At 39.6% G+C, this 14,587-nt stretch overlaps 1 protein-coding gene across 1 annotated transcript in view; it reads right to left on the minus strand.

Moving 5' to 3' along the window:
- Nucleotides 1-14,587, minus strand: part of LOC140924318 (low-density lipoprotein receptor-related protein 2-like) — an 86,838-nt gene that overhangs the window by 59,852 nt on the left and 12,399 nt on the right. The window contains exons 5-17 of the mRNA XM_073374348.1: nt 14,426-14,548; nt 13,874-13,987; nt 12,983-13,102; nt 12,066-12,188; nt 11,371-11,493; nt 10,913-11,035; nt 10,350-10,567; nt 9,225-9,418; nt 5,483-6,406; nt 3,947-4,338; nt 2,717-2,833; nt 1,483-1,626; nt 482-718 (exon numbers count right to left, since the gene is read on the minus strand). Coding sequence (XP_073230449.1) covers nt 482-718; nt 1,483-1,626; nt 2,717-2,833; nt 3,947-4,338; nt 5,483-6,406; nt 9,225-9,418; nt 10,350-10,567; nt 10,913-11,035; nt 11,371-11,493; nt 12,066-12,188; nt 12,983-13,102; nt 13,874-13,987; nt 14,426-14,548 — 2,952 coding nt within the window. The remainder of the gene's footprint in view (nt 1-481; nt 719-1,482; nt 1,627-2,716; nt 2,834-3,946; nt 4,339-5,482; nt 6,407-9,224; nt 9,419-10,349; nt 10,568-10,912; nt 11,036-11,370; nt 11,494-12,065; nt 12,189-12,982; nt 13,103-13,873; nt 13,988-14,425; nt 14,549-14,587) is intronic.

A 14,587-nucleotide genomic window follows, 5' to 3' on the forward strand; every position in this document is an offset into this window, starting at 1 on the left:
ACACACGGTCAAACAAACGCGTCCTATTAAAAGTATTAAGGCAAGATCGCTTGCAATCCAAAACAAACTACTGATAGGATGCCAATAGGCCCGATGGAGCCCTGGGTCACCTGACTTTTTACATGCCAAAATTATGGGATACAAATGGTATCTCTGCCAGTTTTGGAGTTATAAACTCTTAACAGTGTGGTTTTGGGAGAGGCCAATGTAGTAAAGCAGCCTGTATGACACGCAATATTTAGCCAAGCCCCGGCGAAAGATACAAACGAGTGCGAGACAGCGGGTGATACCTACACATGAAGTCGAAATCTGAACGTTTCAAGTAATAAACGTTGGTCAGCGTTCACAAAAAAAATAAAATTCTGGTAAGATATAGAGACCTTCCGGGTAATGTTTTGAGAGCCTGTTGAGCCCGTTAGGAATTTCTTGTCAAAGAGAATTATCTGAGAGAAAAAGCTACTCTTTCAAAAAAAAAACGTACCACAATGAAGCTCGTCAATGCCATTTTCGCAGTCACTAAAACCATCACATCGCCAGCCGCTTGGGATGCATTTACCATCACTGCACTGAAACTGAGAATCAGTACACGATGCAGAGGTGCAGTTGGACTCATCTGAACGATCTCCACAGTCGTTATCACCATCGCAATACCAGCCTTCTGGAATACACTTGCCACTGCGCACACACTGAAACTGTTTAGGATCACACGATACACCAGCTAAACAAGAAAAACACGGAGTTTGAATAGTCCACGATCGAAGGTTTCAAGAGATACTCAAAGTACCTTAGCACTATAACAAAAATCATTTGTCCTCACTGTTGTCCCGTAACCAAGACACTATATAATATGGACTTCTATACTGGTTCCTCTCATATTCTCGTAGTTTCGAAAGTCTCGAGCTCGTGTTCCTTACACTGTGAAATCCAAAAAATATATGTCGAGAGAAGATTCCTGTCATATCATGATATTGAGCTTGTGGGAGTGCAAAATAGTGTTCTCAACTTTTTAGGACGGTCGTGGGGAACGTATTTGTCTTTCCCATTCCTCTCGGGGTGCTACTTTTAACGGATACAATGGTAGAATGTGAACGTCGGATCACCAAATTTCAGCACCATGCCGCGTTTTTAAATCCTTAACACTGGTAGTTTCAAAACAAACAAAGCACAGTCACTTAAATCAAAAACAATACTAAAGCACGAAGAGTGGTAATGCAAAGAATTTTGTCCACAAATGAAGCTGTTAGAAATTAGCAAGGAATGGAACCAAAAGGTATGAGAGCTGTTGTCCTATGAACGTTTTCCAACCACGCAAAGGATGTCGTTACCTTTCAACGGTATAACTTACAAGTTTCACCTTCTCCACTTGTCTAAATGGCCCTGGTTTGATACTAGTCTTGCCTTTTCCACGTTTTCTACCTACGTTACAAATTTGTAGATTGAAAATTGTGTTTTCTTTCAATGTCACATATAAATACTACTTACCACAACCTGCAAACATAGTCTCATCTGAGTGATCCGTACAGTCGAATTCTTTATCACATTTCCAGTTCTTAGGAATACAGTCCCCATTACTACAAGCAAATTGGTTTGACGGGCACCTCGGTGTTGGGGTGACGAACGAATTTCCTAGAAAATCAAGTTATGATATTAACTTCTCACATATTCAAATTCAAGAGTCTGCCACACTGCAAAGAGTAATACGATGGAAATCTTCCTAACAGGGTGCAATTCGAGCAGTTCATTCAACTCTCTCCAAACATAAAAGGGACACGTCACAGTAACGACTCGGTGAAACGGACACCTTGAAATCATCATAATCATCGTCGTCGTCGTCGTCGTCATCATTAGGGACTTTAAGATCCAACGACGCGACGGCAATGAGAAAGTCGCTTAAAAAGTGAATTTACGTTCTTTCAGTCTTTATCGCAATTATTCCGACCCACTCACTTTGTCAAATGTAGGCGACCCCTCCTGAAGTTGAATTCCTAGGCACCATATCCAAGTACAGAAAGAGAAATAAAATTTCGCCGTTACTTGTTTACGTCCTCCATAAAACGCGAAATTAGGCATGTTCACGTCGTAGTCGCGCAAAAACGGGCAGAGAAATGTACAAAAAAGCGGGGTGCACGTACAAAGTTGTTGTTTTGCTAAAGAAACCTATTGTTTTTTTGTTTTTTTTGACGTTCTCGTTACCGTCCGCGTCGTTGGATCTTAAAGTCCCTATTAGTGAGCTTACGAAACAGGATGGCACAAAGAAGAGGACGGCAAAACGCTCGTGTGGGTGACAAACGTGACAGGACTATTACCTGCGTGTTTGTTGTGAAATTCAATAAATATAACTGTGTTTTGATATTTTTTACAAAAAGATCTTTAAAAGGAAGTTGAAGTTTGCCGGGAATTGTTTTCAAACAGAACTATTGTCACGCTTGTCACACAAGGTTTTTCGTCTTCTTCCCTCTACCGTTCCTTTGCGCAAGTTCACTATCAACATCATCAGCAACAGCATCATCAATTTGCTTACTGAAATGTTTATGACACGTTCACAGCAGTATTTTTGGTGGGAGACCTAAAAAATCAACCCGGCTTATAGAAGAGGTCACCTCGCATGTCACAGAAAATTACAAATGAGAGCAGCGTGTGCGGCTTGGCCAATTCAGGATTATTTTGGTAAAGTCTCTAACAGTCACTCACTGGTAAGCCAAAAAGATTAACCTACCAATGCATGTACTGTTACTTCCTCGTTCAAAATCCATACCATCTGGACAACCACAACTAAAACCAGCCGGTCGCAACAGACACAGGTGACTGCAGCTACTGTCACATGGGCTATCGCCTGGGTAAACAATAAAAAAGAGGTTAATACTTATTTCGTGTTTTCAACATCACATACCTGCCTTGGAGCACTTTCTCTCTTATGGTTCGATTGGTTCTTCCTTGGCACAACTCCCGGTTTTATATTAACTGAGCTGTTGTTTCAGCTGTTTTAGGTGAATTTAATTTACGCAAGCGACTCTTTGAGTAAAATAATCATCTAATATCTTTCATGACAATCAATAATCATCTAATATCTTTCATGACAATCACCTGACTATTTCACCAGCCCTTGAAGTCTTTCTCCACACAGAGACCAAATAGACACATTACTAAAATGTACTTGGATTGGTGGTTGCTATAATCGAGCAGATAAGTGAAGCGCGGTTTGGGTCAGAGAAAATTAAGTTTCTTAGTCTTGTCCACCATGGCGGATATATGTTTTACACATTTTACTGGATTATTCCGCATTCAGTAAGTGAGGGCCTCAAAAAAGTTTTAGCAGAAGTCAGAAAAATGTGATACAGATATCAGTGACCAACTCGCTTGCGTCGGCTGGTGTACCGATTATTGGTTCTAGCCTTACCGATTATTTAGGACAAAACAACACTTACAGTGTAAGTGTAATGATAAATACAAATGCAAAGAAGATCATCTCAATTAAAGAAATAAATAAATAACGATTTAGAGGTAGCACATTTATGTAGTGATTCTTCGTCTACCTGATTCCAGGTCGAATTGGAGATTGGAAATGTTGTTTTTACGAAAGGGGAAAACCGGAATACCCGAAGAAAAACCTCTCAGAGCAAGGGAGAGAACCAACAAGAAACAACGCCAGTACAGCTGTGAAAACAAAAACGAAAAAATCGGCAAGCCTAACTTTTTTCAGTGTTTCTTTTCGCAATTGCAAAAGTTATTTCTTTACCTGCGATGATCTTCACTGCATTTACTACTAACAGTGTGATTGTATAATAAATTTCCGTCTACGTATCCTTCAACAGATCACCCATAATAAACCTAGCTACAAATGTGGAGATTTGATAAAAAGCCGTTCCAGAAGGATTTACACCAACTTTGCGCAGAGCGTTTAAGTGGCGGAATGTACATGTGTCTCCTTCCATCACGCGTAACCTACCGTTTTGTCTTTCTGGATCATAAACCCTGATTTCCATAAGTCCTTCAAGTTGTGACCTCATCACCACAACAGAGGTCGGATCACTGATGCTTGCCCGTTTTATATCTTTGCTGGTCCAATCAGTCCAGTAAATAAAGCCATTATGTACATCAAGACCAAACGGGTGATTGAGACGTCCCAGTAAAACACTGCGGTTGAACCCATTCAAATATACCCATTCAATCAAGTCAGTTCTTGCGTCAGCCCAGTACAGTTTGCCAGCGTTATAATCGATACAAAGACCGTTTGGCCATGTAAGACCACCTCCCTGGACAAAGATATGCCGATCTGTACCATCCATGTTGGCTACTTCTATCTTTGCAGGAGAATTCCAGTCACTCCAATACATCTTACTAGTAAAGAATCAAAACATATGGTCATAAAAATGCTTCATTGACTGGACCAGCAGTCCTTGCAATGTTCAATTATAGAGAGGAGAAGGGTGACGAGTTAGTGAAATGAATATAAAAAGTTTTTTAAAGATTCATTAAGGTTGGGTTGATCTAATTACCTATGCGACATCCTAACAGATGGCGAAAATATAAAAAAAAATTATAACTAGTTATTCGCTTATAGGCCAAAAGATGAACCACAACTACGAAATAAAGGCTAAACTTCAGTTAAGTGCTTCACGTCATTTTCTAATTCCGTTTGCATTCAAACTTCGATTTTCTTGGTTATTGTGCCCCTCGTACGCGAAGCGCATATGCTCATAGTAAGTTATGAGACAAAGGGGTAACAAAGAGCTAAAACATTACTTGAAATTAAATTACTTGAGTAATTCACAGGAAATTTACCAGAACATTTTGTCCACCTGTAACAATTTGTTGCATTACGCGGTGCGTTTTGCAAACTTCGAAGGAATTTTGGATTTTTCTGTTCCGTCACTCATCTTAGCGGACCTCTTAGGTTTGTGATTCGTGATTGGTGGATTTCGCTCCGTTTTCTTTGTTTCGTGTTTCAAGGTTCGCTGCTTTGTGATCGTCCTGTTTCGGGCAATAATCGACTAGTTACGTTTGTTTCGCAGATTTTTCTGATCTTTCTCATTCTGTCACTTGCAAGAATAAAGCAACGTCTACCTCCTTCCTTCGACAAAACACTCACCATCGCGATTTCCTTCCTTTCCTTCGCAGTCTAGAGTCGTTCTCAGCCAAGCTGGGCGAGCACGTTACATTGTGATTTGCATTTACCCCGCCTTCACTCTAATGATTGGTGGAACAGAAAAACCCAAAATTCCCTCCGAAGTTTACAATACGCGCAGCGGGATACAACGAATTTCGCTGTAAGAGCCCTGACAAACGGAGCTAGGTTACTAAGCCAACTGCAGCTAGGTTACTTAGCCAATTAAAGTAGTTTCCATCCGTGTGAGCTCTACTGACGAAGATCACAGTCATGATATATAGAGATTCATTTGGTTGGTGTTGTTTTCGGTCAGTTCAACCAACACATGAAGTAAATGAATTAAAGACATTTATCACGCCAATATTTATTGCTTACCCTTTCAGAGGATGTAAGACAATAGCTCTGGGTCTCGCCACATCTTTACTAAACAAAACTTTCTTGAATGATCCGTTCAGCATAGCTACTGCAACTTCCCGTCTATCAGAATCGGTCCAATACAAGTTTCGACCAAGCCAATCCACTGCTATACCATCGGCATTTTTGACTGACTTTACCAGAACTTTCATCTTCCTGTCAGAAAGACTAAACCTACTTATGTTATCTCGGGTAATGTCAGAAAAGTAAATCATATTGGTTTTTGCATCATAGTCAAGTCCACGAGCGTTTCCAAGCCCAAACAGAGGCAAAATGGCATCATCCGATGAATTAACCTCTTTTGGTATACCAACGATTTCAGTTCCTCGTGCATAGATAAGGAAAGTGTCCAGCTTAATACACGACTTCCTATCCTCAGCTAATTTGTAACCTATCATACACCTACACGCACAGCCTCTTGTTGGAATAGGAGTAATAAGACACAAATGGGAACACCCGCATTTACTAGTGTTGTTACAGGGATTGGAAGCAAATGGTTGTCTGGCACTGTGGTAAACTTGAATATCCATTGGCTGACTCAGATCCTGCAGAAGAACACCACTCTCGTTACCAGAGAACTTATCCACTTTGACAACTGCATGCCGTGTCCAATCAGAGAAGTATAAATGATTTCTAAAGACAGTAATGGCAAATGGGTGAACAACAGCTGGGTGGCCAAGTACGCGCCTTCTTTCTTCGCCATCATAAGACATGCTTGCTATGTAGTCAAAATTAGCATCGGCCCAATATATTTGACGAGTTGGATAATCTAAAGTTAGGGCATTAGGCCAGTATACATGAATGTTCAGGATGGTTTTACGGTTTGATCCATCCATTCCTGCTCTCTCTATCTTATGCGTTCCCCAATCTGTCCAGAACAGGTATCTGCAGAGTAAAAATGTATAGAAAATGATCGGAATCAAAGAGTGCCAGTTACCTAGCAAATGTGATTATCTCTGTTAGTGCAGTTTGGAGGAGACATGTTGTTGTTGACAAAAAGGAGTATGAGTAACCTCAACACCGACAGAAGAGAGAATGTCGCAACAAATAGCATGGTTGATAAACTAAACAATGCCCCTACACGCGCGCCTCGTATTGGTTTGGTACATTTCTCCTCAAATTTCTTAACCTCATCAATAATTCACAATTAAATACAACGGCAATTAATACAATTAAAGAGATTTTGGAAAACAGATAAAAAAATCTCCTCATTCTTGAATACTTAATTTCTCCTTCCAAAATTATTTTGTTTGAGCATACAGTAGTTGATAGAGCATAGTTCATAGAACCAGTCTCCTCTACTAACAATGATTTGAGAAGTAAAGCAGTGTTTCATCTCCAAATCAAACACCTTGAAGTTCGTCAAAAATGCTCGATCTGCCGCACGTCATATTTTCAACTCTCTTCTCAGTGTTTGATCTTGTGCTGAAACACTGTGTCACATGTTTGTTACTAGTATATTACTTGAAAACAACACTCTCAAATGATCAATAGTTGGGGGCTTTAACGTAAAAAGGCTCGAATAAAATTATCTTTAATAGCGGAGCTCCACCCGCGCGCGAAGCGCGCACGTGGACGGAGCTCCATAGCTAAGGAAATGTGGTAATCTACCCATCCGAGAAAATTTGGTAATCACGTGACCGTACGCCCGACCGTCCGTCCGCACCACAGGGCAACCAATGTTTACTCTCACACTGTCTAGCTAGTCTGGGAGCCCAATAGAAAACTAATTGCACATCAATGTTGTGATCAATTGACAGCTGTCAAAACAGGATATCCGCTGACCAGCGGGCTCAAGTGTCGACCCATCGAGGTCGAGTACTTTTTTGAAGTTATCCGCTGACAAATTACCAGTTTCGAATGATCGCAGGGTCAAGTCTATTTTTTCCAATGATTCATATGAAATATGTTGTGTTTATGTCACTATGGCCCCGCACTGTCAAGATTTTGATTTCAAACTGACCTCGGACGCGAAAATTCAGCCACTTTTTTAAAAATAAAGGCGGGGAAGACGTTTTCTTACCATGGTCACGCGTTGGTCACGCTCTACGTTCAATTTTTGTACTCTGATTGGTCAAAATTTGACAGGTGAGTTCATGCGAAAAATTTATGCAGCATCTTGAAAGTTGTTTACTTTGACAGCTAAAGATGACAGAGTTTTGTCTCAACTTGTGATGTTTTTAAATGTCTTTTTCCACTGGATGTACAAAATGAAATATAGCTGCTATCAAGAGTCTTCTGTTATCCATGGCTGGTTTGTTTATTGGGTTTTTGGTTGAGAAATGCGTCGCTTGTCAAAATTGTGTAATCCGATTTCGGATGGCATCGTTTTCGTCTTTCACCTTGCTCAATGCGTAAGAGGGTTTAAAAGTCTCAAGCAACCATGGCCTTCCTTGATATCTTTCAGGAACTGAATCTCGAATGGTAAGCCTGACTAATTATTGTATTTGATGTTTGTTTTTGTTTTATCTAATTTCATGAAGTCGAGCACAGTTTATGCGGCAAGTTTTTGCACGTTTGTTAAGATTTGAGTCAATGATCTGATCTAGTATCAGGTTTGATATAAGCTTACAGAACTTTAAAAGGCCTTCAGATATATTTTCTCACGGCAAATAGAAAAAAAAACGTTCCGAAGAATATTTAGTTATAAATTTGGCTGTAGAAAGAAATCTTTGAGTGATTTTCTTGCTTCGAGGAGTTCATCTTTGAAAAAAAAAACCAAACACCGGGAGGCCGGCTGAAAGTAAAACAAAATAAACTTAAGCTTAAGCTTTAAGCTTAAAGACTCAGGATTTTTAGAGACACTTCAATACTTGTCTTCGCGAATGAAAATTGTTGTCTCTGTAAATGTTTTACCGAATTATATTTCTTTTATTGATTGTTAGTAGTCTCTCTTGCAATTTTAATCGCTTGTTCGTGGTGTTTGTTTTCATCGTTCATGAACATCGCTCGCAGGAGTACTTAGAAATGTCGCGCGTATCAAACGCTTTATAAGATTACACATCGTTATAACTGGAACCATTAAATAACAAAAAACTTATGATAATAAATTCGTTATTATGTTGAAGCGTATCTCCATTAAAGTTCATTCAAACACTCGACCACACCGATAGCTCGCACTAAAAATGAGAACCGGCTAGCCGTATGGGTGATTTTGGAAATTTTTTGAACGGTTTCGCTAAAAGCCCACGATTGATCGTCCTGAACATTGAAAAATTGTGAAATGCCGTATTCTGTCCGAGGTCTGTATGATAAAAAGTACTGTTTCACCTCAGATGTGATGTATAAAAAGTATAAAAGGTTGGTTTACACACCCTCAGATTTGTTGGCAAAAATTTGTAAAGTAAACCTGTCGAACACAAAAAATGCGGCCTGATTTGTTTTCCAAGAATTTATTTTCGAGGCCTAATCTACTGTGATCAAGAGCCATTATGGCTCTTGAATGTGATAGAAGATGTTTGCTATTTTTTGGGTGTACATACATGTATATTTAGGCTATCAACTCGATGTAAGATGTTTCACTCTAAAATAACTTATCCTTTCCCTCAAAAGTCACATGTGCCCTTAAGTTAACTGATTTGTGGATTATAAGTTTATTGTTTGATTTAAAATATAAATTTATTAATGGGAGCTTCGCTTTTAGCCCTGGCTAAATCTATATATTATCAAGCTAATACTTCAAGATTGCAAGTTCGTAGCTTACCCATCCCTTGGATCTACGGCAATCCCCCTGGGGTATAACAGGTCCTTTGTAATCAGCGACAAAACATAACTACCATCCGATTGGCAGACAAAGATTCTTTTCGCGGAGCTATCCACAAAATACAGATTTTTTGCCACCCAGTCAACGGCCAGGCCATCTGCAACAGCTAGGCCATCTTGCACAACTGCTTTAACCTGTTTTTAACAAAAATACGGAGATATTTATTAGCTAAGTGACACAACCCACAATGAATAATATCTCTCGTTATACAATGTTTGCAAAGCACTTGGTAATACTTTGAGCAAAACGAAATGTAAAAGTTGTTTGTATACCCACAAAACACTTAGAAACTCTGAAGATCCGTTTAAAAAATGTACTTACGTTGCAGGTAGAATTGGGATTTGGAGATTGGTCGTTCCCGCGGAGAAGGGAGAAGCGGAGCAAAACCGAGAAAAAAATAACAAACTGAACCCAGAGACAGCAGCGTTCAGGGATACGAACCCGGCCATATTGGTGGGAGGCGAGTTCTGCTCCCACAATCCACCCGACCCCCGCCCCGGCAAATAGGTCCTGAGGTGTGGTTACGGAAGTGAAAGCCACTCGCCAGTACTTTAATGCCGCACTGTAGAGGTATCTATTGACATACTCTTAGGAAAATGCTAACGACACAGCACATTACCTTACTACTACAGTGTGAACTACGATGTAAGTCATTGTGTCTCATCTGACTCATAAAGGCATTACAAAAAGAAATGGAGAACGGATCTATTAATGTTCTGCTCAAGTTAAAGAAAATTGAAGTAGACCTTATTTCACGATAGAAGGAATTTTAGGGAAACAGCGACGGGGTGATTGTACGAGGAATAGAACCACAGGTAACCTACAAATTTTAGGATCGTATTTTTACCCCATACAAACACTGTAAATTTACTAGAGCCGTACTGTGGTACTATGACAGAGCCTCGGTTGCCTGTGATTGAACCAGAAACCTTGCTAATGCGAAAGCAGCTATATGGCAACACTTTCTACTGAACCGCTGAGGTTTCAACATTTTTGCACACTCCTGTCAGTTTTTGGTTCTGCCAATCTTTTCAGGATTAAGAGAGTCAAAAACAAAATACCGACCTTCCCAGGGTAAGCGCCACTCTCATTAACCTGAAGAAGTCTTGAATGAATTGCATTTTCTGCTACATCAGTCCAGTAGAGTTTTTGATCACTGAAGTCAAAGTCGAGAGCGATGGTCCGACTCAATTTTGAGAAGATATAACTGTACACTTTACCATTCAGACTAACAAGTCGGATGCTCTTTATATTTGCCAACAGCAGCCATGGTTCGTCGCCTCCTAAAACAGAGATAGTAAAGTAAACATGTCTGTAATCATTTCTTGTAATTAGCTTTTTTATAAGCTTAATTGACGTCTTCAATTCTCTATTGTAAACTAAGGATTCATTCAGGGCCTATACAAGCCAAAATAAGACGGATTTTATGTAAGACGCGAAGATTGTTTATACGAAGTTCTTAAGTCGCGTCTTCTTTTAGACGAAATTTGCCGTTTTATACGGGAAGTTTGCATCTTATTTAGAGCACGTCTTATTGTCTAACAAAAGTATAGCATGAACTACCCTAATAACGATAGCGAATTCTCAGACACAAAATCGGCCGCAATAGCCTTGTGAAGAAACTTTACCTTGTGGTCGACAGGTCCGCGGAGGTTCAAACACATAGCCTCCTGCACACTGGCATTTATGGGAACCATTCGTGTTAACACAATTATGATCACATATTCCAACTGTTAAACATTCATCTATATCTGCAGAGGCACAATAAAAGAAAATGATAATCCACACAGAAAAACGCTACGGTCTACGGTCTTTATCAAAGGTCATACATCACATCACATGCAATATCATCGTGTTTCCTTCAACTGCCGATATATTAAGCACGACGTACTACTTTTTTGAGGACACTGTTTTCAGGTCCTTTGCTAGAGACGACAAGAGACAGGACTGCCATTTCTACGTCGTCATCAAAGTCATACGAAGGTCGAACAGTTTCCAAAGCATAGGTAGCACCACCTTCCATTACTATTAACAGAAGTTAAAACTCAAGAGAACAAAAACAAGTTACGCCGCTACACGTAATTACCATTGCAAGATATGCCATCAGAATCCAGAACATATCCCGGCTTACAGTAACACTCTGGACCTTTAGGAGTATCTCGACAAAGACTGTGACTACAATTCCGCTGCCACAAACAATCACGATTTACTGAAAAAAAAAATTTCGTTAATCAGTTCAGACCAGGTGGCACAAAAAGGTTACACCTATCAGATATTGCACCGTAAAGTACCTATTAACTACCAGTCCCTAACTAGGGTGGGAACAATTTTTAACTGGTTCCGTCACCGGTGGGTACAATCTCACTTTCGGTCCCGTTTCGGATGATTTGAAAAAAGATAGCGAGGTTTTTAGCCAATCACAAAGCAAATAATGTAAAGCCAAAACAATCAGGAAACTGGTTTTAACTTCCCTTGAAAATTGCTATTTAAGACAACAGGCCATAGTAATGCCATATGTTACTTAGGTGGCAGTACGTGCCTTAAAAAGAACAAAGTCCAGCTTTATAACAGCTGTAAGCTTCAAGCCCGACCATGGCAAAAAATATGAAGGAAGTAAATATTTCTGCATATATTCAAAGATTTGTATTCAGTAGAGTTTAATCAGGGTTGAGATTGAACGTACAGATGCACGACAAAGTGGAATTTTTTTCAGATTAAGTAATTGTTATAAAAGGAAAAGAATCAGCCGTGTGAAACAGAACAAGAATAAAAGGTACTTACAGCAGTGAGTTCCTTCGTCGGAGTTGTCTCCACAATCATTATTCCCATCACACACTTGAGTCATTTTTAAGCAATGAGTGGTACCAACACATTGCCATTCACCAGGCGAACATGATACAGGACCTTTTATTTAAAAAGGAATAAATAAATTCAATATTAATACCAAGGCAGGCAAATATGATCTATCCTATAGCAGGCGGAAATCCTTAAAGATAAAGGAAATACTCTGGATGTACTAGTGAATCTTTGTTCACTATAATTCTTGCAAAATAACAACACTGCAGGCTTTAAAGACGCAAGATATTTCAATTATATGTAATAAATACGAATTACTATCTAATTAACCACAAAAAAATGGAAAAAGACATCAAATGACCTCTTGTTGTGCACAACTTGTCGGGTTGAAGGGTAGTAAAAGGTAACTGGCTATTTGGAGGTTGCACGAGAGACTGGCTCAGTGTTGCCCCGTCGTTTTAGGCAGCGCATTTTGATCCAATTTCCAGGGCAACGCGGCAGTCTTGTATGCCGATAAAGTGGCATGGATAGTGAACCAGAAAGACCCCGTGGTACACCTCCAGCACAGTGCATGAACCAATCTGCAGAGCACACAGTTCTCGTACCTAGTGAGTTCAAATGGTCTGCCATAGCGTTGGATTTGTTATTCGAAGATCTCAGTTGCACATCTCGCTCTGACAACTCGCTAGGGTTGTTACTCGGGAGTCTGGAGTTCAACTCGTCTGCAATGCTTACAACTAACCAACTGGTTCACCTTCAGCCAGTTACCATTCCTATTACGACTATTATCAGTATTGTGTTATCTTTTTTATCATTCGCTCGAACCCACTAAGATTCTCTCAGAGCTGAGCGAACATGAAGGTTATCTTGCCATTTTACTTAAACTAGCCAATATTAATTACCACAAGCTTGTTCATCAGACTTGTCATCACAATCTGCTTCTCCGTCACATTTCCAGTTGATATTAATACATCTTCCATCAGAACAGCGAAATTCTGTCGCTGCATCACATTCACCTTGCGCTACATGAAGAGGACAAAAAACCATTAGATCTTGCAGCCTTTAACCTTGTGGTCGTGATGCAAAGCCTTTTGTAGGTCCAAAAGCTGTAAGTAACAAACTGCGTCCCTCGTACACTGTTTATCTCCCCATGGTAAACAAACATGGTCAATAATTACAGTGCGGTGACTGTGGCACATTTCATGAGACACTGCGGTGCGTTTGATGATGTTTTTATAGGATGACAATGTAGTTTTGTAGTTTTGTAGGTTCAGGATTTTGTTGTTATTTTTATTATGTAAAGCGCTTTTGGACCATTGGGAATTAGCGCTCTATAAATATTGTATATTATTATTATTATTATATTACTGAACTTTAAATAAGGATGCAAAACAAAAGATATTTCATTTATTAGAAGGTTAACCGGTAGAACATAAAGAGTACGGTGTAATTCACATTCGCATCAGGGGGAATCAATAGCTAATAACTTCACTAACGTCCCCCAACCTTGCAACGTGAATTTTGGGACACTAGGTCGATATCTTTGGATAATTGGCTGCAAGCTTTATTCAACGAACTATGGCATCATGCCCTGTATAGATCATTACATTTACCACAAACGACCCAAGAGTATAGTACAGATCATAAACAGATAGGGGCTGCAAAAAGAACAGCTACTAGATTTGCTTACATATTACCCCTTCTTAACATAATTTACTACAGTTAAAGCAATCATCCTCCGACAACGGTTTTGACAGCGAGTCAAAGCACCATAGCCGGGCTCTTCTACTTACTGCAATTGAGCTCATCAGACAAGTCTTTACAATCATCTTGTTTATCACACACCCAGTGGTTTGAGATGCACCGTCCATTTCTACATCTGAACTGATCGTCACTGCAAGGCTTAGCTGAAACAAATAACAGCCATAAATCAACAAAAAACTTAACTTAACTTACCAACTGATCACTCGTCCATCTTATCCACTCCTACCCCGCGGGATACAATAAAACCGACAGCACGGAAGTTTAAACTTTATGAAGTGGCGGCTTTTTGGAGCCTCCATGAGCCTCTTTAAACAACCTGTTTCTCTTTCTTTTCTTCTTTTTTTTTTTACCAATTAATCTCTATAATTTAAACCCCGCTTTTTCCAGTTTTCCAGCTGTTAAAACCGTATTTTCCATTTGACCAAAAGGTTCAAAGAATTGACTGTGGAATGTGCTACTTGTTGAACTGACACTAAAAAGTTCAGTAAGATTATCTGCATTTACAGTGATAAAAACCTTGGAATATATTAGGTAAAGATCTCTCTGAACTCCAGTAAACTTTAGAAACTCAGAATACTCACTTGGACAACCAGCTTCATCAGACATATCTCCACAGTCATCATCTAGGTCACACACCCATTCCATTTTAATACAAGTCTTTCCATTGGCACAACTGAAATCGTGACTGGCGCAAGTGTGATTTTCTGTATAAACAATACACCAGAAATGCCAAACAATTACTA

The sequence above is a fragment of the Porites lutea genome, chromosome 14 (genome assembly GCF_958299795.1).
Source record: "Porites lutea chromosome 14, jaPorLute2.1, whole genome shotgun sequence".
Lineage (NCBI taxonomy): Eukaryota > Metazoa > Cnidaria > Anthozoa > Scleractinia > Poritidae > Porites > Porites lutea.